Here is a 22,927-nt window from a genome sequence, read left to right on the forward strand (position 1 = left end):
TTACTTGTGAAGTTTTTTTGTCATGGAATTTGGTAAAACTACCTAATGTCTTGAATTGTAAGTTTAGTCGGTTGGTAATGTTATGGACTTAGCTACATAACAGTCTTGAACGCTGCATTACTGATACAGTATGTGTGGCTGTGCTGTGCTGTGCTGCACGACCCGAAGTATCGTGTTATTATAGGAGGGGCAAGTGTAGCGGGTTGGTTGTCCATCAAAAGCCTCTCATCTCGCGCCTTACAGTCTCACTCAACCAGGGTAGTTGAGCTGAAAGGACCGCGCCATGGGACTCACACACGACCCAATCTTCCAGAAACTGGAGAAATGGTACCATGAACATGCTCTGCACCTCAACATGAGGAAGATGTTTGAGGAAGACAAGGAGAGATTCCACAAATTCAGGTATCTTTATGGTTGACTTTAGTATTAATTAGTGTTAATTTGTTGAAGATACACACAGTATCCTTATTCTAAAAAAACATAACATCACCAGTGTAACATGTGATTTCAATTAAAATGCTGTCCATTAGAAAATGTTGTCTTCATTTCAGGCTACCTTTAGACAAAGCACATAATATGTCATCATGAACAGATGCTACTGCCAATAAAAAAACGACTGTACAATTTGAGATCTTCGCTATTGTATCAGTGACATAATTCATTCAGGTGCAACTGTCTCCTTCCCCAAAATAGGAAGTAGTGCCTTTTATCAGAGTGAGCTTATGGGCTTCCACACCATAAAAAATGCACAGCACTTCTGTCTGAACTCTCTTCATGTACTGCTAGTGGTGTGCTGGTGTGTTGTCTGATGTCTGTCTGTATTGCTATCTGTATTGTAATAACCCTAACCTTCTTAAGTGCATTACAAGCACTTCTACATACACAAGCAAAGAGTATAATTGGGATACCCTGCTTGCCTTGGAATTATAAATAGGTGGGTTTCGATTGGGCTACCCCTCAAATTCACTACAAAATGCTTGTGGTGTAACAAAACAGATTTATATTTGTTTCATGGTAAAGGGCTGTTTGATTTTGTAACTTGTGGGCAAAAGTTTATTGAGTTAATTGCCTAAATCCAGAAACAGACAGAATTACATATAGAATCCCTCATTTAATAGGATCTCTGTGGAAACAGATCACTCACCCTGTCAAATGTTCTGTCTGAATAGCACAACGCTGAAGACAGATCATGGAGACATTCTGATTGATTACTCTAAGAATCTCATCACTGAGGATGTCATGAAGATGTTGGTCGAACTGGTAAATGGCTGCTTCTCTATCATTATGATTCAAATAACACAACAATTACAAATAGCCATACTGTATTTGGCATTTACCTACAGTCATTATAAAAACAGTATTTTTCTGCTGTGCGTCCAGTAGCATGTCAACCTTTCTGACATGGAAGGCGCATTTGCCCACCAATAGATGTATATATGTTTTCTCTAGGGCAAGTCAAGGGGGATTGAGGCCGCCAGGGACAAGATGTTCCATGGAGACAAGATCAACTTCACTGAGGTGCGTATCTGAGCTTTAGCCTGAGCGTGGTTTATTATCAATGTTATTATCATTGTGATAATGAATGGCCAAATGTAACACACCTGACACCTCAGAAATTGGTTTGAAACAAATAAATGGCACTGGAAACATTTTCTGTAATTCGCATATCAGTGTGTGTGTCCTTACTGTATCTTCTCCTCCTGTTTGGTTAGGGTCGTGCTGTGCTCCACGTGGCTCTGAGGAACCGCTCCAACCATCCCATCATGGTTGACGGACATGATGTGATGCCTGAGGTCAACAAAGTCCTGGAGAAGATGAAGGGCTTCTGCCACGTGAGTGGGAGCTGACCCAAGGGTCTCAATTTCATAGCAATCCCCCAAATCTCTTAGTGAGACCGTTTGTATTTCCAATTTGAATAGTTACAGTACCGTTTTATACATAGAATTGCTAGCTATCTCCCTGTGGCATTCAAGGCATAACAAATGCAATTTGACTGAACTGTGTAGGCACTTTATTCAATGGTCTACGCGTTTGTGTCTGGTGTAGAAAGTTCGCAGTGGCGAGTGGAAGGGCTGGACTGGAAAGTCCATCACAGACGTTGTCAACGTCGGCATTGGTGGATCGGACCTGGTAAGTCAAATTATTGCGTATCATTTGTTAAATTGTCAATATTTTTTATTTATTTAACCTTTATTTACCTAGGCAATATGATGTTTCACTATTAGGTGTGAAAGCTACCTCTGCCATCACTGTGTATTTGTTGTCTTCTTTGCCAGGGTCCTCTAATGGTGACTGAGGCTCTGAAGAACTACTCCAAGGGAGGTCCCCGTGTGCATTATGTCTCCAACATTGATGGCACACACATCGCCAAAACCCTGGCTGAGCTCAATGCTGAGACCACCCTGTTCATCGTGGCCTCCAAGGTGCCCGCTTTTGGTTGTCTTTACCGTACCAGTGCATTCAATGGTTTTATTGTTTTGTCTGAACACTTGAGAGAGAGATATTCGTCTTCAAAATTGGACTAAAAAATTGACAAGAAAGACAAACAAAAACTAATTGACAAAGAGCAAATAAACTCTACAGCTGATAATATGGAAAACTCATAAAGTTCCACTCAGCTATAGCAGCAACAGTTGTTTGATACAATGGACATTTCCATTGAAACAAAGGGATCAGTTGGTGCTGCATGCCATGTTGTACCTTCTCTCCTATGCCTCTGCCTCTGTAGAGTGGTAGCCAAAATGATGTCTGAATGGCTTTCCTATTGTCACCCAGCCCTGAGACTGGGTGGAGAGAGCAGCATGAACTGCTTGTGGTTTAGTACTGTACACAGTAGCCTAAACACACATTTGAAATGGAATGTCTTTGGTGTTACTGTAGTGATCTAACTGTCCCTTTTCAGACTTTCACCACCCAAGAGACCATCACCAACGCAGAGTCTGCCAAGGAATGGTTCATTGAGCACGCTAAAGATGTGGGTAGCCTTTTTACCTTTAGAAAAATACAGAGAAAGAGGTTGAATTCTATGACTGAGGATGAATGCAAAGTATGTTAAATTAAACATAAACATGGTCTTCTTTACAGAAATCTGCTGTTGCCAAGCACTTTGTGGCGCTCTCCACTGCCGGCGTAAGTTCTTATTTTTGCAATACACCATCATAAATGCAGTGAGGGCTGCATGTGTTTCTGTAAAATAAAATAACATTCTAATTTGGTTCTTTCTTTCTCCTCTGCAGCCCTTAGTGAAGGCCTTTGGCATTGATCCTGACAACATGTTTGGCTTCTGGGATGTGAGTGCATGTTATCTGATGATGCAGAATGTCATGTGTGCATTGCATTGGGGGGGTAGTACAGTGCTCTTCCTGCAATGACAGGCTTTTGACGGGGGGACTTAGGCAACAGCTATAAATAGTGTAGACTTCTGACTGAAGCAGGTGCCTAGGCTCACAGGCTGGCAGCTGTGGGGTAATCAGAAGCCCCCCTCTCCAGCTCTGCCCTCAAAGAGTATTATATTATTGGTAGCGACCTTCTCCCTTGGAGAGGTTACTGTAAAGGCTGGGTCGCATCAAAGGTCAGAAAGCTACATTTAGTTACATTGTTGGTATTTAAAGGGTAACGGCTCTAACATGCCGTGCCCTTTCACGTCTGAGTAAAGATAGCTGCTTGCTCTCAGAAGTCATATGTATAAAAGGCAGCGGTGTGTATTCATGGATGCCAAGGGAAGCCAGACTTCCCCAAAATGGACCAAGAAAGAAATATTTTTAGTCTATTCTATGTTTCATAAATGTCCTTGAATTTGCAAGAGGCTGATTGCGTGTTACCGGACAAAGCGTCCGAGCGAACGAAACAGCACCCCTCGGTCAAATCGAATCAAATTTTATTGGTCACATACACATGGTTAGCAGATGTTAATGCGAGTGTAGCGAAATGCTTGTCTTCTAGTTCCAACCATGCAGTAATATCTAACAAGTAATCTAACAATTTCACAACACCTACCTTATACACACAAGTGTAAAGGAATGAATATGTACATATAAATGTATGGATGAGCGATGGCCAAACGGCATTGGCAAAATGCAGTAGATGGTATAGAGTACAGTATATACATATGAGATGAGTAATGTAGGGTATGTAAACATTATATAAAGTGGCATTGTTTAAAGTGACTAGTGATACATTTATTACATCCAATATTTAAATTATTAAAGTGGCTAGAGATTTGAGTCAGTATGTTAGCAGCAGCCACTCAATGTTAGTGATGGCTGTTTAACAGTCTGATAGCCTTGCGATGGAAGCTTTTTTTCAGTCTCTCGGTCCCAGCTTTGATGCACCTGTATTGACCTCGCCTTCTGGATGATAGCGGGGTGAACAGGCAGTGGCTCGGGTGGTTGTTGTGCAGACCTCACTACCCTCTGGAGAGCCTTGCGGTTGTGGGCGGAGCAGTTGCCGTACCAGGCGGTGATACAGCCCGACAGGATGCTCTCGATTGTGCATGTGTAAAAGTTTGAGTGTTTGTGTGGGTGGACCATTTCAGTTTGTCTGTGATGTGTACGCCGAGGAACTTAAAACTTTCCACCTTCTCCACTACTGGCCTGTTGATGTGGATAGGGGGGTGCTCCCTCTGCTGTTTCCTGAAGTCCATGATCATCTCCTCTGTTTTGTTGACGTTGAGTGTGAGATTATTTTCCTGACACCACACTCCAAGGGCCCTCACCTCCTCCCTGTAGGCCGTCTTGTCGTTGTTTTGTAATCAAGCCTACCACTGTAGTGTTGTCTGCAAACTTGATGATGAGTTGGAGGCGTACATGGCCACACAGTCACGGTACTTGTAGCGTATATCTGATGCTGTCTGGTCAGAAAGAGTATGACATTGTTTCCGCCTGTAGCATTGAATGCAAGGGAAGCCAGCGAGCATTTGGCCTCCCTTGATAGAAAAATAAATAAAATAATAGCCAATCAGCATTGAGCAAAACTGAGTGAGCTCAGCGGTGAATTGTCCTGGCGCACCAAATAAAGTGTCAATGGAAGCCAGTTTGGATTTGGCTTCAGACCAATCACATCATAAGCCAAACATCATTATTGACAGAAAAAAACTTGAATTGTGGCATCTTCGTTGTGCTGTTGTCCTCTGGTGGCTAGCTAGTTAGGTAAAATCATCCCTTTCCTAAATTAGTCATCGATGGAGATAGGGATTTGGACTCGTGGTTTTACTTTATTTTCCATACTGGTCAATGATTATAACGGCGATTCTGACCCAACCATAAATTCATACATTGTGCCCCTGGCCTGAGAGGATGGAAGCTCAACATGTAGCCAAATGTAGTAAGGTAATGTTAACTAGCAGGCCTGCATATCATTGCCCATGAAATGCAGTTAAGCTAGCGAGCAAGTATTTTAGCTAGGTAGCCTAGGACAACAAAAACTAAAAGCGTGTACTGTCATAGACCATTTAGGCAACATAAAAGAGGATGGCATTGGCGTTTCTCTACAAGTGGGGTGAGTCAACATGTTTTTTATACTTGCACACAAACACACGTGTATATGTATATATACATATACAGTGCCTTGGCATAAAAGTATTTGATATCATCTACTGTATCCCCCTTGAACTTTGCTGTGTATAAGACAGTAGTTTTTTTGGAATTGTTAGTTAGATTTTGCCACATTTCAGGCTTGAAACATAAAGATATAAAACTGTATTTGTTTTTTTGCCTGAAGAATCAACAACAAGTAGGGACACAAAAATCATGAAGTGGAACATAAAAGAGGACATTTATTGAGATGTTTTTATTTCAAACTTTTTAACAATTCTTGAAAAACTGAAAAATTGGAAGCAAGTGGGACAAAATTATTCAGCCCCTTTATTGGGCGTGCAAAATTATTCAGCCCCTTTACTTTCAGTGCAGCAAACTCTCTCCAGAAGTTCAGTGAGGATCTCTGAATGATCCAATGTTGACCTAAATGACTAATGATGATAAATACAATCCACCTGTGTGTAATCAAGTCTCCGTATAAATGCACCTGCACTGTGATAGTCTCAGAGGTCCGTTAAAAGCGCAGAGAGCATCATGAAGAACAAGGAACACACCAGGCAGGTCCGAGATACTGTTGTGAAGAAGTTTAAAGCCGGATTTGGATACAAAAAGATTTCCCAAGCTTTAAACATCCCAAGGAGCACTGTGCAAGCGATAATATTGAAATGGAAGGAGTATCAGACCACTGCAAATCTACCAAGACCTGGCCGTCCCTCTAAACTTTCAGCTCATACAAGGAGAAGACTGATCAGAGATGCAGCCAAGAGGCCCATGATCACTCTGGATGAACTGCTGAGATCTACAGCTGAGGTGGGAGACTCTGTCCATAGGACAACAATCAGTCGTATATTGCACAAATCTGGCCTTTATGGAAGAGTGGCAAGAAGAAAGCCATTTCTTAAAGATATCCATAAAAAGTGTTGTCTAAAGTCTGCCACAAGCCACCTGGGAGACACACCAAACATGTGGAAGAAGGTGCTCTGGTCAGATGAAACCAAAATTGAACTTTTTGGCAACAATGCAAAACGTTATGTTTGGCGTAAAAGCAACACAGCTCATCACCCTGAACACACCATCCCCACTGTCAAACATGGTGGTGGCAGCATCATGGTTTGGGCCTGCTTTTCTTCAGCAGGGACAGGGAAGATGGTTAAAATTGATGGGAAGATGGATGGAGCCAAATACAGGACCATTCTGGAAGAAAACCTGATGGAGTCTGCAAAAGACCTGAGACTGGGACGTAGATTTGTCTTCCAACAAGACAATGATCCAAAACATAAAGCAAAATCTACAATGGAGTGGTTCAAAAATAAACATATCCAGGTGTTAGAATGGCCAAGTCAAAGTCCAGACCTGAATCCAATCGAGAATCTGTGGAAAGAACTGAAAACTGCTGTTCACAAATGCTCTCCATCCAACCTCACTGAGCTCGAGCTGTTTTGCAAGGAGGAATGGGGAAAAATTTCAGTCTCTCGATGTGCAAAACTGATAGAGACATACCCCAAGCGACTTACAGCTGTAATCGCAGCAAAAGGTGGCGCTACAAAGTATTAACTTAAGGGGACTGAATAATTTTGCACACCCAATTTTTCAGTTTTTGATTTGTTAAAAAAGTTTGAAATATCCAATAAATGTTGTTCCACTTCATGATTGTGTCCCACTTGTTGTTGATTCTTCACAAAAAAATACAGTTTTATATCTTTATGTTTCAAGCCTGAAATGTGGCAAAAGGTCGCAAAGTTCAAGGGGGCCGAATACTTTCGCAAGGCACTGTATATATACATATATATTTATATATATATATACAATGGGGCAAAAAAGTATTTAGTAGCCACCAATTGTGCAAGTTCTCCCACTTAAAAAGATGAAAGGGGCCTGTAATTTTCATCATAGGTACACTTCAACTATGACAGACAAAATAAGAAAACAAAATCCAGAAAATCACATTGTAGGATTTTTTATTAATTCATTTGCAAATTATGGTGGAAAATAAGTATTTGGTCTCATTTTTTTCTCATTTTGTCTGTCACAGTTGAAGTGTACCTATGATGAAAATTACAGGCCTCTCTCATCTTTTTAAGTGGGAGAACTTGCACAATTGGTGGCTGACTAAATACTTTTTTGCCCCACTGTATATATATACACACACAGTAGAAGTTAACATACACTTAGTTTGGAGTCATTAAAACTCGTTTTTCAACCACTGCACAAATTTCTTGTGAACAAACTACAGTTTTGGCAAGTCAGTTAGGACATCTACTTTGTGCATGACACAAGTATTTTTTCAAACAATTGTTAACAGACAGATTATTTAACATATAATTCACTAAATCACAATTCCAGTGGGTCAGAAGTTTCCATACACGAAGTTGACTGTGCCTTTAAACAGCTTGGAAAATTCCAGAAAATGATGTTATGGTTTTAGAAGCTTCTGATAGGCTAATTGACATAATTTGAGTCAATTGGAGGTGTACCTGTGGATGTATTTCAAGGCCTAACTTCAAACTCAGTGCCTTTTTGCTTGACATCATGGGAAAATCAAAAGAAACCAGCCAAGACCTCAGAAAAAAATTGTAGACCTCTACAAGTCTGGTTCATCCTTGGGAGCAATTTCCAGACACCTGAAGGTACCACGTTCATCTGTACAAACAAGAATACGTAAGTATAAACACCATGGGACCACGCAGCTGTTATACCGCTCAGGAAGGAGACGCGCTCCTAGAGATGAATGTACTTTGGTGCGAAAAGTTCAAATCAATCCCAGAACAACAGCAAAGCACCTTGTGAAGATTCTGGAGGAAACCGGTACAAAAGTATCTATATCCACAGTAAAACGAGGCCTATATCGAGATAACCTGAAAGGCCGCTCAGCAAGGAAGAAGCCACTACTCCAAAACCGCCATAAAAAAGACAGACTATGGTTTGCAATTGCACATGGGGACAAAGATTGTATTTTTTGGAGTAATGTCCTCTGGTCTGATGAAACAAAAATAGAACTGTTTGGCCATAATGACCATTGTTATGTTTGGAGGAAAAGGGGGAGGCTTGCAAGCTGAAGAACACCATCCCAACCGGGAAGCACGGGGGTGGCAGCATCATGTTGTGGGGGTGCTTTGCTGCAGGAGGGACTGGTGCACTTCATAAAATAGATGGCATCACAAGGTAGGAAAATTATGTGGAAATATTGAAGCAATCTCAAGACATCAGTCAGGAAGTTAAAGCTTGGTCACAAACGGGTCTTCCAAATGGACAATGACCCCAGGCTTACTTCCAAAGTTGTGGCAAAATGGCTTCAGGGCAACAAAGTCAAGGTATTGGAGTGGCCATCACAAAGCCCTGACCTCAACCCTATAGAAAATATGTGGGCAGAACTGAAAAAGCATGTGTGAGCAAGGAGGCCTGCAAACCTGACTCAGTTACACCAGCTCTGTCAGGAGGAATGGGCCAGAATTCACCCAACGTATTGTGGGAAGCTTGTGAAAGGCTACCTGAAACGTTTGACCCAAGTTAAATAATTTAAAGACAATGCTACCAAATACTAATTGAGTGTATGTAAACTTCTGACCCACTGGGAATGTGATGAAAGAAATAAAAGCTGAAATTAATCATTCTCTCTACTATTATTCAGACATTTCACATTCTTAAAATAAAGTGATGATCCTAAGACAGGGGATTTTTACTAGGATTAAATGTCAGGAATTGTAAAACTGAGTTTAAATGTATTTGGCTAAGGTGTATGTAAACTTCTGACTTCAACTGTGTATATACAGTGGGGAGAACAAGTATTTGATGCGCTGCTGATTTTGCAGGTTTTTCTACTTACAAAGCATGTAGAGGTCTGCAATTTTTTTATCATGGGTACACTTCAACTGTGAGAGACGGAATCTAAAACAAAAATCCAGAAAATCACATTGTATGATTTTTAAGTAATTCATTTGCATTTTATTGCATGACATAAGTATTTGATCACCTGCCAACCAGTAAGAATTCAGGCTCTCCCAGACCTGTTAGTTTTTCTTTAAGAAGCCCTCCTGTTCTCCACTCATTACCTGTCTTAACTGCACCTGTTTGAACTTGTTACCTGTATAGAAGACACCTGTCCACATACTCAATCAAACAGACTCCAACCTCTCCACAATGGCCAAGACCAGTGAGCTTTGTAAGGACATCAGGGATAAAAATTGTAGACCTGCACAAGGCTGGGATGGGCTACAGGACAATAGGCAAGCAGCTTGGTGAGAAGGCAACAACTCTTGGCGCAATTATTAGAAAATGGAAGAAGTTCAAGATGACAGTCAATCACCCTCGGTCTGGGGCTCCATGCAAGATCTCACCTCGTGGGGCATCAATGACCATGAGGAAGGTGAGGGATCAGCCCAGAACTACACAGCAGGACCTGGTCAATGACCTGAAGAGAACTGGGACCACAGTCTCAAAGAAAACCATAAGTAACACACTATACCGTCATGGATTAAAATCCTGCAGCGCACGCAATGTCCCCCTGCTCAAGCCAGCGCATGTCCAGGCCCGTCTGAAGTTTGCCAATGACCATCTGGATGATCCAGAGCAGAGGAGAAATGGGAGAAGGTCATCTGGTCTGATGACACAAAAATAGAGCTTTTTGGTCTAAACTCCACTCGCCGTGTTTGGAGGAAGAAGAAGGATGAGTACAACCCCAAGAACACCATCCCAACCGTGAAGCATGGAGGTGGAAACATCATTCTTTGGGGATGCTTTTCTGCAAAGGGGACAGGACGACTGCACCGTATTGAGGGGAGGATGGATGGGGCCATGTATTGCGAGATCTTGGCCAACAACCTCCTTCCCTCAGTAAGAGCATTGAAGATGGGTCGGGATGGGTCTTCCAGCATGACAATGACCCGAAACACACAGCCAGGGCAACTAAGGAGTGGCTCCGTAAGAAGCATCTCAAGGTCCTGGAGTGGTCTAGCCAGTCTCCAGACCTGAACCCAATAGAAAATCTTTGGAGGTAGCTGAAAGTCTGTATTGCCCAGCGACAGCCCCGAAACCTGAAGGATCTGGAGAAGGTCTGTATGGAGGAGTGGGCCAAAATACCTGCTGCAGTGTGTGCAAACCTGGTCAAGAACTACAGGAAACGTATGATCTCTGTAATTGCAAACAGAGGTTTCTGTACCAAATATTAAGTTCTGCTTTTCTGATGTATCAAATACTTATGTCATGCAATAAAATGCTAATGAATTACTTAAAACCATACAATGTGATTTGTCCCCACTGTATATATATGTACATGTGTGTGTATACATATAGGCTACCCTGGGGTGGCAAGGTAGCCTAGTGGTTAGAGCGTTGGACTAGTAACCAAAAGGTTCAAGTTCAAATCCTCGAGCTGACAAGGTACAAATCTGTCGTTCTACCCCCTGTCGTTCTACCCACTGTTCCTAGGCCGTCATTGAAAATCAGAATTTGTTCTTAACTGACTTGCCTAGTTAAATAAAGGTAAAATAAAAAAATATTTAAAAAACACAGAGAGAAATCATATTTAGCTAACGTTGATTGGACTAAATCGTTTTTGGTATCTTTTAGATGTCACTGTATTAGACTAAGAATAGGTGATTAGATGATGTTGAAATGTTGAAGTTAAAATGGTGCTGCAATAGTGGAGGCAGCTCCTGTTTTCTTTACAACTTGCAGTAACTCTGTGTTCTAAATCAATAGTTGTTTTGTCGTCCAAAAATGCAATATGTTCTGTGGACTTCACCGGACAGATGTTTCTCTTTTTGGTTTTGTAATGAAGCAAATGTGTGGTTGAATTTATTCTGCCACTGTGTCTTCTTATTGTCTCGGCCTTAGGCTTATATAGTGTATCATGGTGTCATAGCGTATGAACTAACAGATTATAGAGCAAACAATGCAATTATCACAACACTTGGGTTGTAATATGGCTTTTTTTCTGGATTGGCTTCCCCTGGGATTTTACCCACGCACCACTACTGATAAAAGGTGGCATTCGCATTGAAAATAATTATGAGAAGTGAGAATATTTAGAAGTTGGTGTCTGCCTTTTCATATATATAGGCCTACCTAGCTATTTATTACTTATTACACACTGTTTATTATATTATTACCCAAATGAAGTTCTGTGTAATATGAGGGATTCATTCTCTGCAGTGGGCTGAAATGTGTCACCACAGATAAATAAGGGTTAATGGTAAGGAATTTCAAGACATTGTTATGGAATTTTTAGAGGCAGGGGGCCTCTTTCTGGGGCAAGCTGTAGGACCAAGTGAGTTTGGGCACAGTTCCCCGTCTCTGTGTCACTTTCAATTACGTAAGCTTCAGAGTGCTCTGAGGTTTCTGAATCTTCTCCGGACACCACCAGACACCAATGAATATAAAATACATAGACCAGAATGCACAGCACTGAAATAGTAATTTGAGTAAGAGTCATGTTTCTCAGGTACATAACATTGGTGTTAGGGCCATTATATTTTGGAGGGAAAGAATACATGTTGCATATTCAAAGTTGTACTGTGAAAATGATTAAGCTCAAGAAATGTTTGTTGATATTGCGCACATTTCTAACCAGATTGTTGCTGTGTTTTAGTGGGTTGGTGGACGTTATTCCCTGTGGTCTTGTATTGGATTGTCCATTGCTCTGCACATCGGTATGTACATTATGTTGTAGATTTATTCTCCCGGTTTAGATATTCAAATGCTCTGATCAGCTGCCTGTACTCTACCTGAGTAGAATAACCTTTGTAATCAGTTAAAAGGAGATATTTGAAGAATAACTCAACGTCTCTGGTCTTTTCTTTCTCCCTAGGCTATGACAACTTTGAGAAGCTTCTAGAAGGGGCTCACTGGATGGTAAATACAGCCAATTCTTCTCACTGTCTAAAGATTTGGAAACTTTTCTATTGGTCAGATGAATACGTGTGAGTTGACCCCCTCTTGTTTCTGTAGGACAACCATTTCACAACAGCCCCTGTTGAGAAGAACGCTCCCATGCTCCTGGCTCTGCTGGGTGTCTGGTACATCAACTTCTTCCAGGCCGAGACCCACGCCATGCTGCCTTATGACCAGTACATGCACCGATTCGCTGCCTACTTCCAGCAGGTCCGACAGTCACTACCAGGGTTAAGAGACTTTACTAGGGTTAAGAGTCACTACCACAGTTAAGACATGACTGAGTGTAACATAAGTAAACAGCCAAAGCAAAACACAGTGAAGAATGTGTCAGTCTGTGGCAATTTACTGTAAAATCTATACACCCTTGGTTCTCTCCAGACCTAACTGCCCTTGACCAGCACAAAAATATCCTGTGGCGTTCTGCATTAGCATCGAATAGCCCACGTGATATGCAACTTTTCAAGCAAGTTAGGAACCAATATACACAGGCAGTTAGGAAAGCAAAGGCTAGCTTTTTCAAACAAAAAATTGCAACCTGTAGCATAGACTCAAAAACGTTCTGGGGACACTGCCCACTGCACTGAGGCTAGGAAACACTGTCACCACTGATAAATCCACTATATTTAAGAATTTCAATAAGCATTTATCTACAGCTGACCATGCTTTCAACCTGGCTACCCCTACCCTGGTCAACTGCCTTGCACCCCCCACAGCAACTCGCCCAAGCCTCCCCCATTTATCCTTTACCCAAATCCCGATAGCTGATGTTCTGAAAGAGTTGCAAAATTTGGACCCCTACAAGTCAGCCGGGCTAGACAATCTGGACCCTCTCTTTTTAAAATTATCTGCTGACATTGTTGCAACCCCTATTACTAGCCTATTCAACCTCTCTTTCGTATCGTCTGATATTCCCAAAGATTGTAAAGCAGCCGCGGTCACCCCCCTCTTCAAAGGGGGAGACACTCTAGACCCAAACTGCTACAGACCTATATCTATCCTACCCTGCCTTTCTAAGGTCTTCGAAAGCCAAGTTAACAAACAGATTACCAACCATTTTGAATCCAACTGTAGCATCTTCGCAATGCAATCTGGTTTCAGAGCTGGTCATGGGTGTACCTCAGCCATGCTCAAGGCTCTAAACGATATCATAACCGCCATCGATAAAAGACAATACTGTGCAGCCGTATTCATCGACCTGGCCAAGGCTTTCAACTCTGTCAATCACCACATTCTTATCGGCAGACTCAGCAGCCTTGGTGTTTCAAATGATTGCCTCGCCTGGTTCATCAACTACTTCTCTGATAGAGTTCAGTGTGTCAAATCGGAGGGCCTGTTGTCCGGACCTCTGGCAGTCTTTATGGGGATGCCGAAGGGTTCAATTCTCAGGCCGACTCTCTTCTCTGTATACATCAATGATGTCGATCTTGCTGCTAATGATTCTCTGATCCACCTCTACACAGACGACACCATTCTGTATACTTCTGGCCCTTTTTTGGACACTGTGTTAACTAACCTTCACACGAGCTTCAATGCCATACAACTCTCCTTCCGTGGCCTCCAACTGCTCTTAAATGCAAGTAAAACTAAATGCATGCTCTTCAACCGATCGCTGCCCGCACCTGCCTGCCTGTCCAGCATCACTACTCTGGACGGTTCTGAATTAGAATATGTGGACAACTACAAATACCTAGGTGTCTGGTTAGAATGTAAACTCTCCTTCCAGACTCACATTAAGCATCTCCAATCCAAAATTAAATCTAGAATCGGCTTCCTATTTCGCAACAAAGCATCCTTCTCTCATGCTGCCAAACATACCCTCGTAAAACTGACTATCCTAACGATCCTAGACTTCGGCAATGTAACAATGTAATTTACAAAATAACCTCCAACACTCTACTCAACAAACTGGATGTAGTCTATCACAGTGACATCTGTTTTGTCACCAAAGCCCCATATACTACCCACCACTGCAACCTGTACGCTCTCGTTGGCTGGCCCTCACTTCATACTCGTCGCCAGGTCACAGTTGTAAATGAGAACTTGTTCTCAACTAGCCTACCTGGTTAAATAAAGGTAAAATAAAAAATTAAATAAATAAAACACCCACTCCTTGCCCTGAAGGTAGGATGTGGTCGTATATTGTCAGATTTGTATTTATCAAATGGAAATGTGTTTTACTGTGCATACCAATTCAAGGTTAAATAGCCTGATAATGTTGTTTTAGTATTAGTTTAAATTTAACTGAAACAGAACACTGAAGATGTTAAATTCATGTGATGTCTATAGGGTGACATGGAGTCCAATGGAAAGTACATCACTATCCATGGCAAACGCGTCAACTACCATACTGGCCCCATCGTATGGGGAGAGCCTGGCACCAACGGACAGCACGCCTTCTACCAGCTCATTCACCAAGGTACTGCCTCCTTAAAGGAACTGTCCAGTTAAAATCGGACTTTTGAAAGTTCATATTCTCTTAATTCATACCCAAATAATGTTGCTGACTGGTCCATAAGCTCTTCAACATATTGATTAATGGTCAGCTGAAATGGATGAGTATGTATGTTATGGAAGAGTAATATGTTATATTAGTCACAGATGCAGTGTGACTGCTGTGTCCTCCACAGGAACTCGCATGGTCCCCGCTGACTTCCTCATCCCTGCCCAGACACAGCACCCCATCAGGGAAAGTAAGCACCATAAGGTAGGCTACCCCTACAGGACACATCTTCCAGCACTACCAACCCACTGGCAACAAACTGGTTAAATCAACATTGTTCCAACGTAATTTGTCAACGTATTGTGACATGTAATCTATGTGTAAAATACATTGGATCTAAAATATGTTGAATTTGTACCATTTAAAACAATGTCAGATCTTCAAAAGAATAGGCTGGGAAGCTCCTCCTACTGGAGAATGTATATATCTACATCTAACCTTTGACCTCCCATCCAGGCTTTTAACCAAGCCCAGCACTGCTTAGCTATGATATTTGTTTCGGACAATTACCAATATGCTATTGTGAGAGTGATTGTTGAGAGATCTCCACTTAAAAATGAATGAGATTCACTGTTGCTGTCTAGTCATTCCAAAGGGAAGGTTTAACAGAGCAAATAAAATCAAATCAAATCAAATTTTATTTGTCACATACACATGGTTAGCAGATGTTAATGCGAGAGTAGCGAAATGCTTGTGCTTCTAGTTCCGACAATGCAGTAATAACGAACAAGTAATCTAACTAACAATTCCAAAAAAAAACTACTGTCTTATACACAGTGTAAGGGGATAAAGAAAATGTACATAAGGATATATGAATGAGTGATGGTACAGAGCAGCATAGGCAAGATACAGTAGATGATATCGAGTACAGTATATACATATGAGATGAGTATGTAAACCAAGTGGCATAGTTAAAGTGGCTAGTGATACATGTATTACATAAGGATACAGTCGATGATATAGAGTACAGTATCTACGTATGCATATGAGATGAATAATGTAGGGTAAGTAACATTATATAAGGTAGCATTGTTTAAAGTGGCTAGTGATATATTTACATAATTTCCCATCAATTCCCATGATTAAAGTGGCTGGAGTAGAGTCAGTGTCATTGACAGTGGTTGGCAGTAGCCACTCAATGTTAGTGGTGGCTGTTTAACAGTCTGATGGCCTTGAGATAGAAGCTGTTTTTCAGTCTCTCGGTCCCAGCTTTGATGCACCTGTACTGACCTCGCCTTCTGGATGACAGCGGGGTGAACAGGCAGTGGCTCGGGTGGTTGATGTCCTTGATGATCTTTATGGCCTTCCTGTAGCATCGGGTGGTGTAGGTGTCCTGGAGGGCAGGTAGTTTGCCCCCGGTGATGCGTTGTGCAGACCTCACTACCCTCTGGAGAGCCTTACGGTTGAGGGCGGTGCAGTTGCCATACCAGGCGGTGATACAGCCCGCCAGGATGCTCTCGATTGTGCATCTGTAGAAGTTTGTGAGTGCTTTTGGTGACAAGCCGAATTTCTTCAGCCTCCTGAGGTTGAAGAGGCGCTGCTGCGCCTTCCTCACGATGCTGTCTGTGTGAGTGGACCAATTCAGTTTGTCTGTGATGTGTATGCCGAGGAACTTAAAACTTGCTTCCCTCTCCACTACTGTTCCATCGATGTGGATAGGGGGGTGTTCCCTCTGCTGTTTCCTGAAGTCCACAATCATCTCCTTAGTTTTGTTGACGTTGAGTGTGAGGTTATTTTCCTGACACCACACTCCGAGGGCCCTCACCTCCTCCCTGTAGGCCGTCTCGTCGTTGTTGGTAATCAAGCCTACCACTGTTGTGTCGTCCGCAAACTTGATGATTGAGTTGGAGGCGTGCGTGGCCACGCAGTCGTGGGTGAACAGGGAGTACAGGAGAGGGCTCAGAACGCACCCTTGTGGGGCCTCAGTGTTGAGGATCAGCGGGGAGGAGATGTTGTTGCCTACCCTCACCACCTGGGGCGTCCCGTCAGGAAGTCCAGTACCCAGTTGCACAGGGCGGGGTCGAGACCCAGGGTCTCGAGCTTGATGACGAGCTTGGAGGGTACTATGGTGTTGAATGCCGAGCTGTAGTCGATGAACAGCATTCTCACATAGGTATTCCTCTTGTCCAGATGGGTTAGGGCAGTGTGCAGTGTGGTTGAGATTGCATCGTCTGTGGACCTATTTGGGCGGTAAGCAAATTGGAGTGGGTCAAGGGTGTCAGGTAGGGTGGAGGTGATATGGTCCTTGACTAGTCTCTCAAAGCACTTCATGATGACGGATGTGAGTGCTACGGGCGGTAGTCGTTTAGCTCAGTTACCTTAGCTTTCTTGGGAACAGGAACAATGGTGGCCCTCTTGAAGCATGTGGGAACAGCAGACTGGTATAGGGATTGGTTGAATATGTCCGTAAACACACCGGCCAGCTGGTCTGCGCATGCTCTGAGGGCGCGGCTGGGGATGCCGTCTGGGCCTGCAGCCTTGCGAGGGTTAACACGTTTAAATGTCTTACTCACTTCGGCTGCAGTGAAGGAGAGACCGCATGTTTTCGTTGCAGGCCGTGTCAGTGGCACTGTATTGTCCTCAAAGTGGGCAAAAAAAAAGTTATTTAGTCTGTCTGGGAGCAAGACATCCTGGTCCGTGACTGGGCTGGGTTTCTTCCTGTAGTCCGTGATTGACTGTAGACCCTGCCACATGCCTCTTGTGTCTGAGCCGTTGAATTGAGATTCTACTTTGTCTCTGTACTGGCGCTTAGCTTGTTTGATAGCCTTGCGGAGGGAATAGCTGCACTGTTTGTATTCAAGTGTGACCATACTTTACCACTCATATATCATCAATGATGCTATTTAGGACTATATAGCATTTTCAAAATAATCAACAGCTATTGTTTTAATTCAACCCAGAATTCAACAGAAAAAATAGACCATACAATAGGCCTTGGGTTTCAAGCTGTGGTTGATTTCAAATGTAATGATATTTTGTTTTATTGAATTGTGTTTGGTTTTCAACGTTTCCAACATTTGAAGGAGATGTATCTTCTGCTTGGACAGTTCCATCTGTGCCGTTGACTTTGTCTGGCTTATTTACAAATTAATAACTGAAATGTTGGATTCCCGTCTCCATCTCAACCAAAAATTTAAGTTAAAGAATAGGACTAAATCAAATCAAACTTTATTTCAAGTGCATTTGAAATTTGAAATTATTTTTATTTAATCCCATTAATTAATTTAGATTTTTGGTTGAGATGGAGATGTAATCCAGCATATCAATTTTTAATTTGTAAAATTAACCCCAGACTAAGTCAGTGGCACAGATGGAACTATCCACAATGAAGATAAGTCTCCTTCAAATGTTGATATTTGGTTGCGTTGACAACCAAACACAATTCAATATCACTTTTGACATACAATAAATACTGTAGCCTATTATTAACTTGTTGGATTCACGTCTCCAACTCAGCCAAAAAGTTAAAGAATGGGATTTAGCCCGTGGCTCAGATGGAGCTATCCAAGCAGTAGATACATCTCCTTTAAATGTTGAAATTTGGTTGCATTGTCAAGCAAACAAAATACAGCACTCCTTTTGTAATATAGTAAATAGCCTAAAGTTAAGGCTTTCTTACAAACTAATGTAACGTTCAACCTTAAAATTAGTAACACATCCATGGCCATATTATGAAGTTACTGTCACCATACATTTCTTATTTCTGTATGTAATCATATAAAACATGCATGTTGCTGTAATAATCTGTATAGAATCTCAAACCGCATTGATCTCTTGCACCATGTACTTTTAAAAAGTCTCAACTTCAATCCAGGCCATTTAGTTCAGCTATTAGATGAAGCACAGTAATAACCCAATCTGTTGTAATGATCTGGGAGTAAATACCTTCCCATTCAGTGACTGAGCTAATCATTCAGTTATTCAAGTGATGTCTACTTTTAGTATCTATCTGTCAAAAGAGCCTATGCAGTGTACCTGCTGTGTGATACTGGGGATAATGCTCAGGGATAATGTCATAATGGGATAATGCCTTACCTGTTGTATCCTCTGTGTCTGTAGATCCTGATGGCCAACTTCCTGGCCCAGACTGAGGCTCTGATGAAAGGAAAGACCACAGAGGAGGCTAAGAAGGAACTGGAGGCCGGTGGCCTGACAGGAGAGGCCCTGGAAACCATTCTGCCACACAAAGTTAGTGAGAGCAGATCCCTCATGGCGCAAGTCCACTGCAGCCCCAGTCCGGCTGGGCTTAAACCCTGTTGTTATACTGGGGAGATTGTGTGTCTATTGCTAGGGCAGACACTGTCGCTCTGATAGAGATGTGCGTCCTCCTAGTGGACAAAATAAGTTTTGCATCAGGATGGAAGAAGCTTCAAACAGGGTGCAACACTGTATAATTACAAGTATGCAACAACTGTCTTACAACAGGTTGTGTGATATAAAATGTTTCCTCTTGTTCTGCTGTAAGGTATTCCAAGGAAACAAGCCAACCAACTCTATTGTCTTCAAGAAGCTGAACCCATTCACACTGGGAGCACTTATTGGTAAGAGCTGAATATGGACCTGTGAACCAACAACCAATGATATTTGAAATATTGATCAAAATAATGTATTTACTTGTTATGCTCCCAGTAACAATGTATGGTGTTGTTTCACAGCCATGTATGAACACAAGATCTTTGTCCAGGGTGTTATGTGGGAGATCAACAGTTTTGACCAGTGGGGGTAAGTGTGACTATTTGAAACCAAGCTCCTCTATAATGTGTAATCTATGACAGATTATAAACAGAGCCTTTATTCTATGAAATTGTATGAACAAATGTTTCATTGACATTCTATTCTGTCCACTCTGGTGAGTTTTTTGGTGACAATCTATTCTGTCCACTCTGGTGAGTTTTTTGGTGACATTCTATTCTGTCCACTCTGGTGAGTTTTTTGGTGACATTCTATTCTGTCCACTCTGGTGAGTTTTTTGGTGACAATCTATTCTGTCCACTCTGGTGAGTTTTTTGGTGACATTCTATTCTGTCCACTCTGGTGAGTTTTTTGGTGACATTCTATTCTGTCTACTCTGGTGAGTTTTTTTGGTGACATTCTATTCTGTCTTCTCTGGTGAGTTTTTTGGTGACATTCTATTCTGTCTACTCTGGTGAGTTTTTTGGTGACATTCTATTCTGTCTTCTCTGGTGAGTTTTTTGGTGACATTCTATTCTGTCTTCTCTGGTGAGTTTTTTGGTGACATTCTATTCTGTCTACTCTGGTGAGTTTTTTGGTGACATACTATTCTGTCCATTATTATGTCTATCTACAGTTGAAGTTGGAAGTTTACATACACTTAGGGTGGAGTCATTAAAACTCATTTTTCAACCACTCCACACATTTCTTGTTTACAAACTATAGTTTTGGCAAGTCGGTTAGGACATCTACTTTGTGCATGACACAAGTCATTTTTCCAACAATTGTTTACAGACAGATTATTTCACTTATAATTCACTGTATCACAATTCCAGTGTGTCAGAAGTTTACATACACTGAGTTGACTGTGCCTTTAAACAGCTTGGAAAATTACAGAAAATTATGTCATGGATTTAGAAGCTTCTGATAGGATAATTTACATAATTTGAGTCAATTGGATAATAATTTGAGTCAACCTTTGGATGCATTTCAAGGCCTACCTTCAAACGCAGTACCTCTTTGCTTGACATCATGGGAAAATCAAAAGAAATCAGCCAAGACCTCAGAGAAAAAATTGTAGACCTTCATCCTTGGGAGCAATTTCCAAACGCCTGAAGGTACCACATTCATCTGTACAAACAATAGTATAAACACCACGGGACCACACAGCCATCATACCGCTCAGGAAGGAGACGTGTTCTGTTTCCTAGAGATGAACGTATGAAAAGTCCAAATCAATCCCAGAATAACAGCAAAGGACCTTGTGAAGATGCTGGAGGAAACAGGTACAAAAGTATCTATATCCACAGTAGAACGAGCCCTATATCGACATAACCTGAAAGGCCGCTCAGCAAGGAAGAAGCCACTGCTCCAAAACCTGCCATAAAATACTTTTTGGAGAAATGTCCTCTGGTCTGATAAACAAAAATAGAACTGTTTGGCCATAATGACCATCATTATGTTTGGAGGAAAAAGGGGGAGGCTTGCAAGCCAAAGAACACCATCCTAACCGTGAAGCATGGGGGAGGCAGCATCATGTTGTGGGGTTGCTTTGCTGCAGGAGGGACTGGTGCACTTCACAAAATAGATGGCTCATGAGGAAGTAAAATTATGTGGATATATTGAAGCAACATCTCAAGACATCAGTCAGGAAGTTAAAGCTTGGTCGCAAATGGGTCTTCCAAATGGACAATGACCCCAATCATATTTCCAAAGTTGTGGCAAAATGGCTTAAGGACAACAAAGTCAAGGTATTGGAGTGGCCATCACAAAGCCCTGACCTCAAGCCCATAAAAAATGTGTGGGTAGAACTGAAAAAGCGTGTGTGAGCAAGGAGGCCTGCAAATCTGACTCAGTTACACCAGCTCTGTCAGGAGGAATGGGCCAGAATTCACCCAACTTATTGTGGGGAGCTTGTGAAAGGCTACCCAAAATGTTTGACCCAAGTTCAACCATTTAAAGACAATGCTACCAAATATTAATTGAGTCTATGTAAACTTCTGACCCACTGGGAATATGATGAAAGAAATAAAAGATTAAATAAATCATTCTCTCGATTATCATTCTGACATTTCATAAATCTTAAAATAAATTGGTGATTCTAACTGACCTAAGACAGGGAATTTTTACTAGGATTTAATGTCAGGAATTGTGAAAAACTGAGTTTAAATGTATTTGGCTAAGGTGTATGTAAACATCCGACTTCAACTATCTCTCTATCTCAGAGTTGAGCTGGGTAAGGCTCTGTGTAAGAAGATCGAGCCTGAGCTGCATGGCTCCAGCGAGATCCACTCTCACGACTCCTCCACCAACGGGCTCATTAACTTTATCAAGAAGAACCACGCCTAACCTGCCACCACCTACCTCATCCATCCTCCCTGTCCTGCGCCCCTGCTGATGGGGGGGTGTCTGGGTTGTAGTGAAGGTAGACTGCAGCATCAGTCACCACGCAGAGGAGTATAAGCACTTTCTATGTTTTTAATCATCTGTCTGTGTCTTGTTTGTTTGTTGTGCCATCGGACTGTATTTTATGTACCGTTGTATGTTTAAACAATAAGGCCCTAGGAGGTATGGTATATGGCCAATATACCACGGCTAAGGACCCTTCTTATGCAAGACGCAATGCGGAGTGCCTGAACACAGCCCTTAGTCGTGGTATATTGGCCATATACCACAAACCCCTGAGGTCCCTTATTGCTATTATAAACTGGTTACCAACATAATTAGAAGGGTAAAAATAAATGTTTTGTCATACCCGTGGTATACGGTCTGATACACCATGGCTGTCAGCCAATCAGCATTCAGGGTTTGAACCACCCAGTTTCTAATTATGGGTTTACCACTGTAAAGGGGAACGCTACTGTAGAGTGAGCCTGTGGAGGGGAGTGTAAACTACATCCCAGACTATCCCACTCCACTAATGGGGAGTAAGGCTTTTAATAAACATATTTACACCAAGCTATTGTCTGTTTCCTTAGTTGATTCTAGCCTGCATTCGGTTCAGAAGTTTGCAGTTGCTGACAACCCTAGAGGATAATGATGCATTTATGTATGAATAATGGAAACCACTTTCAAACCACACTCTCAATAAATCCAATGAGTTTTACTCATAGGGGAATGTAAGTGTTCCTTTATATCCAAATCATCACTAGATGGCATTAGAGGACCCCAGATTTGGCCCAGTGTAAACCAAACCAGCCTCAGAGTTTGTTCTTTGGAACACAGGGGCAGAGGTCAATCTATCTCCTCTATTTTCCATCCCCACAAATCCCCAGACATCACAGACTGTTAAGTAGCATCCATACTCAGAGAAAAACAAACAGCAGGCAGA

General features: G+C 42.0%; 1 protein-coding gene across 1 annotated transcript; it reads left to right on the plus strand.

Annotated features, from left to right (window-relative positions):
• Positions 1-230: 230 nt before the first annotated feature.
• gpib (glucose-6-phosphate isomerase b) lies at positions 231-22,258 on the plus strand. Its single transcript, XM_024419194.2, has 18 exons — positions 231-402; positions 1,170-1,260; positions 1,450-1,518; positions 1,713-1,832; positions 2,047-2,130; positions 2,277-2,423; positions 2,903-2,974; positions 3,085-3,129; positions 3,237-3,290; positions 12,121-12,181; positions 12,340-12,383; positions 12,480-12,632; positions 14,712-14,841; positions 15,053-15,129; positions 18,985-19,113; positions 19,391-19,466; positions 19,581-19,647; positions 21,822-22,258. The coding sequence occupies exons 1-18, from the start codon at positions 284-286 to the stop codon at positions 21,943-21,945; spliced, it is 1,662 nt and encodes a 553-aa protein (XP_024274962.1). The 5' UTR covers positions 231-283; the 3' UTR covers positions 21,946-22,258.
• The last annotated feature ends 669 nt before the right edge of the window (positions 22,259-22,927 follow it).

Source organism: Oncorhynchus tshawytscha, linkage group LG12 (assembly GCF_018296145.1).
Source record: "Oncorhynchus tshawytscha isolate Ot180627B linkage group LG12, Otsh_v2.0, whole genome shotgun sequence".
In the NCBI taxonomy this organism is placed as follows: Eukaryota; Metazoa; Chordata; class Actinopteri; order Salmoniformes; family Salmonidae; genus Oncorhynchus; species Oncorhynchus tshawytscha.

Bases quoted from the DNA above. Each gene is read 5' to 3' on its own strand.
- gpib (XM_024419194.2), top strand. From the start codon at position 284: ATGGGACTCACACACGACCCAATCTTCCAGAAACTGGAGAAATGGTAC. The intron at 403-1,169 runs GTATCTTTATGG...CTGTCTGAATAG, and splicing joins GAGAGATTCCACAAATTCAG to CACAACGCTGAAGACAGATC. The intron at 3,130-3,236 runs GTAAGTTCTTAT...TCTCCTCTGCAG, and splicing joins TGGCGCTCTCCACTGCCGGC to CCCTTAGTGAAGGCCTTTGG.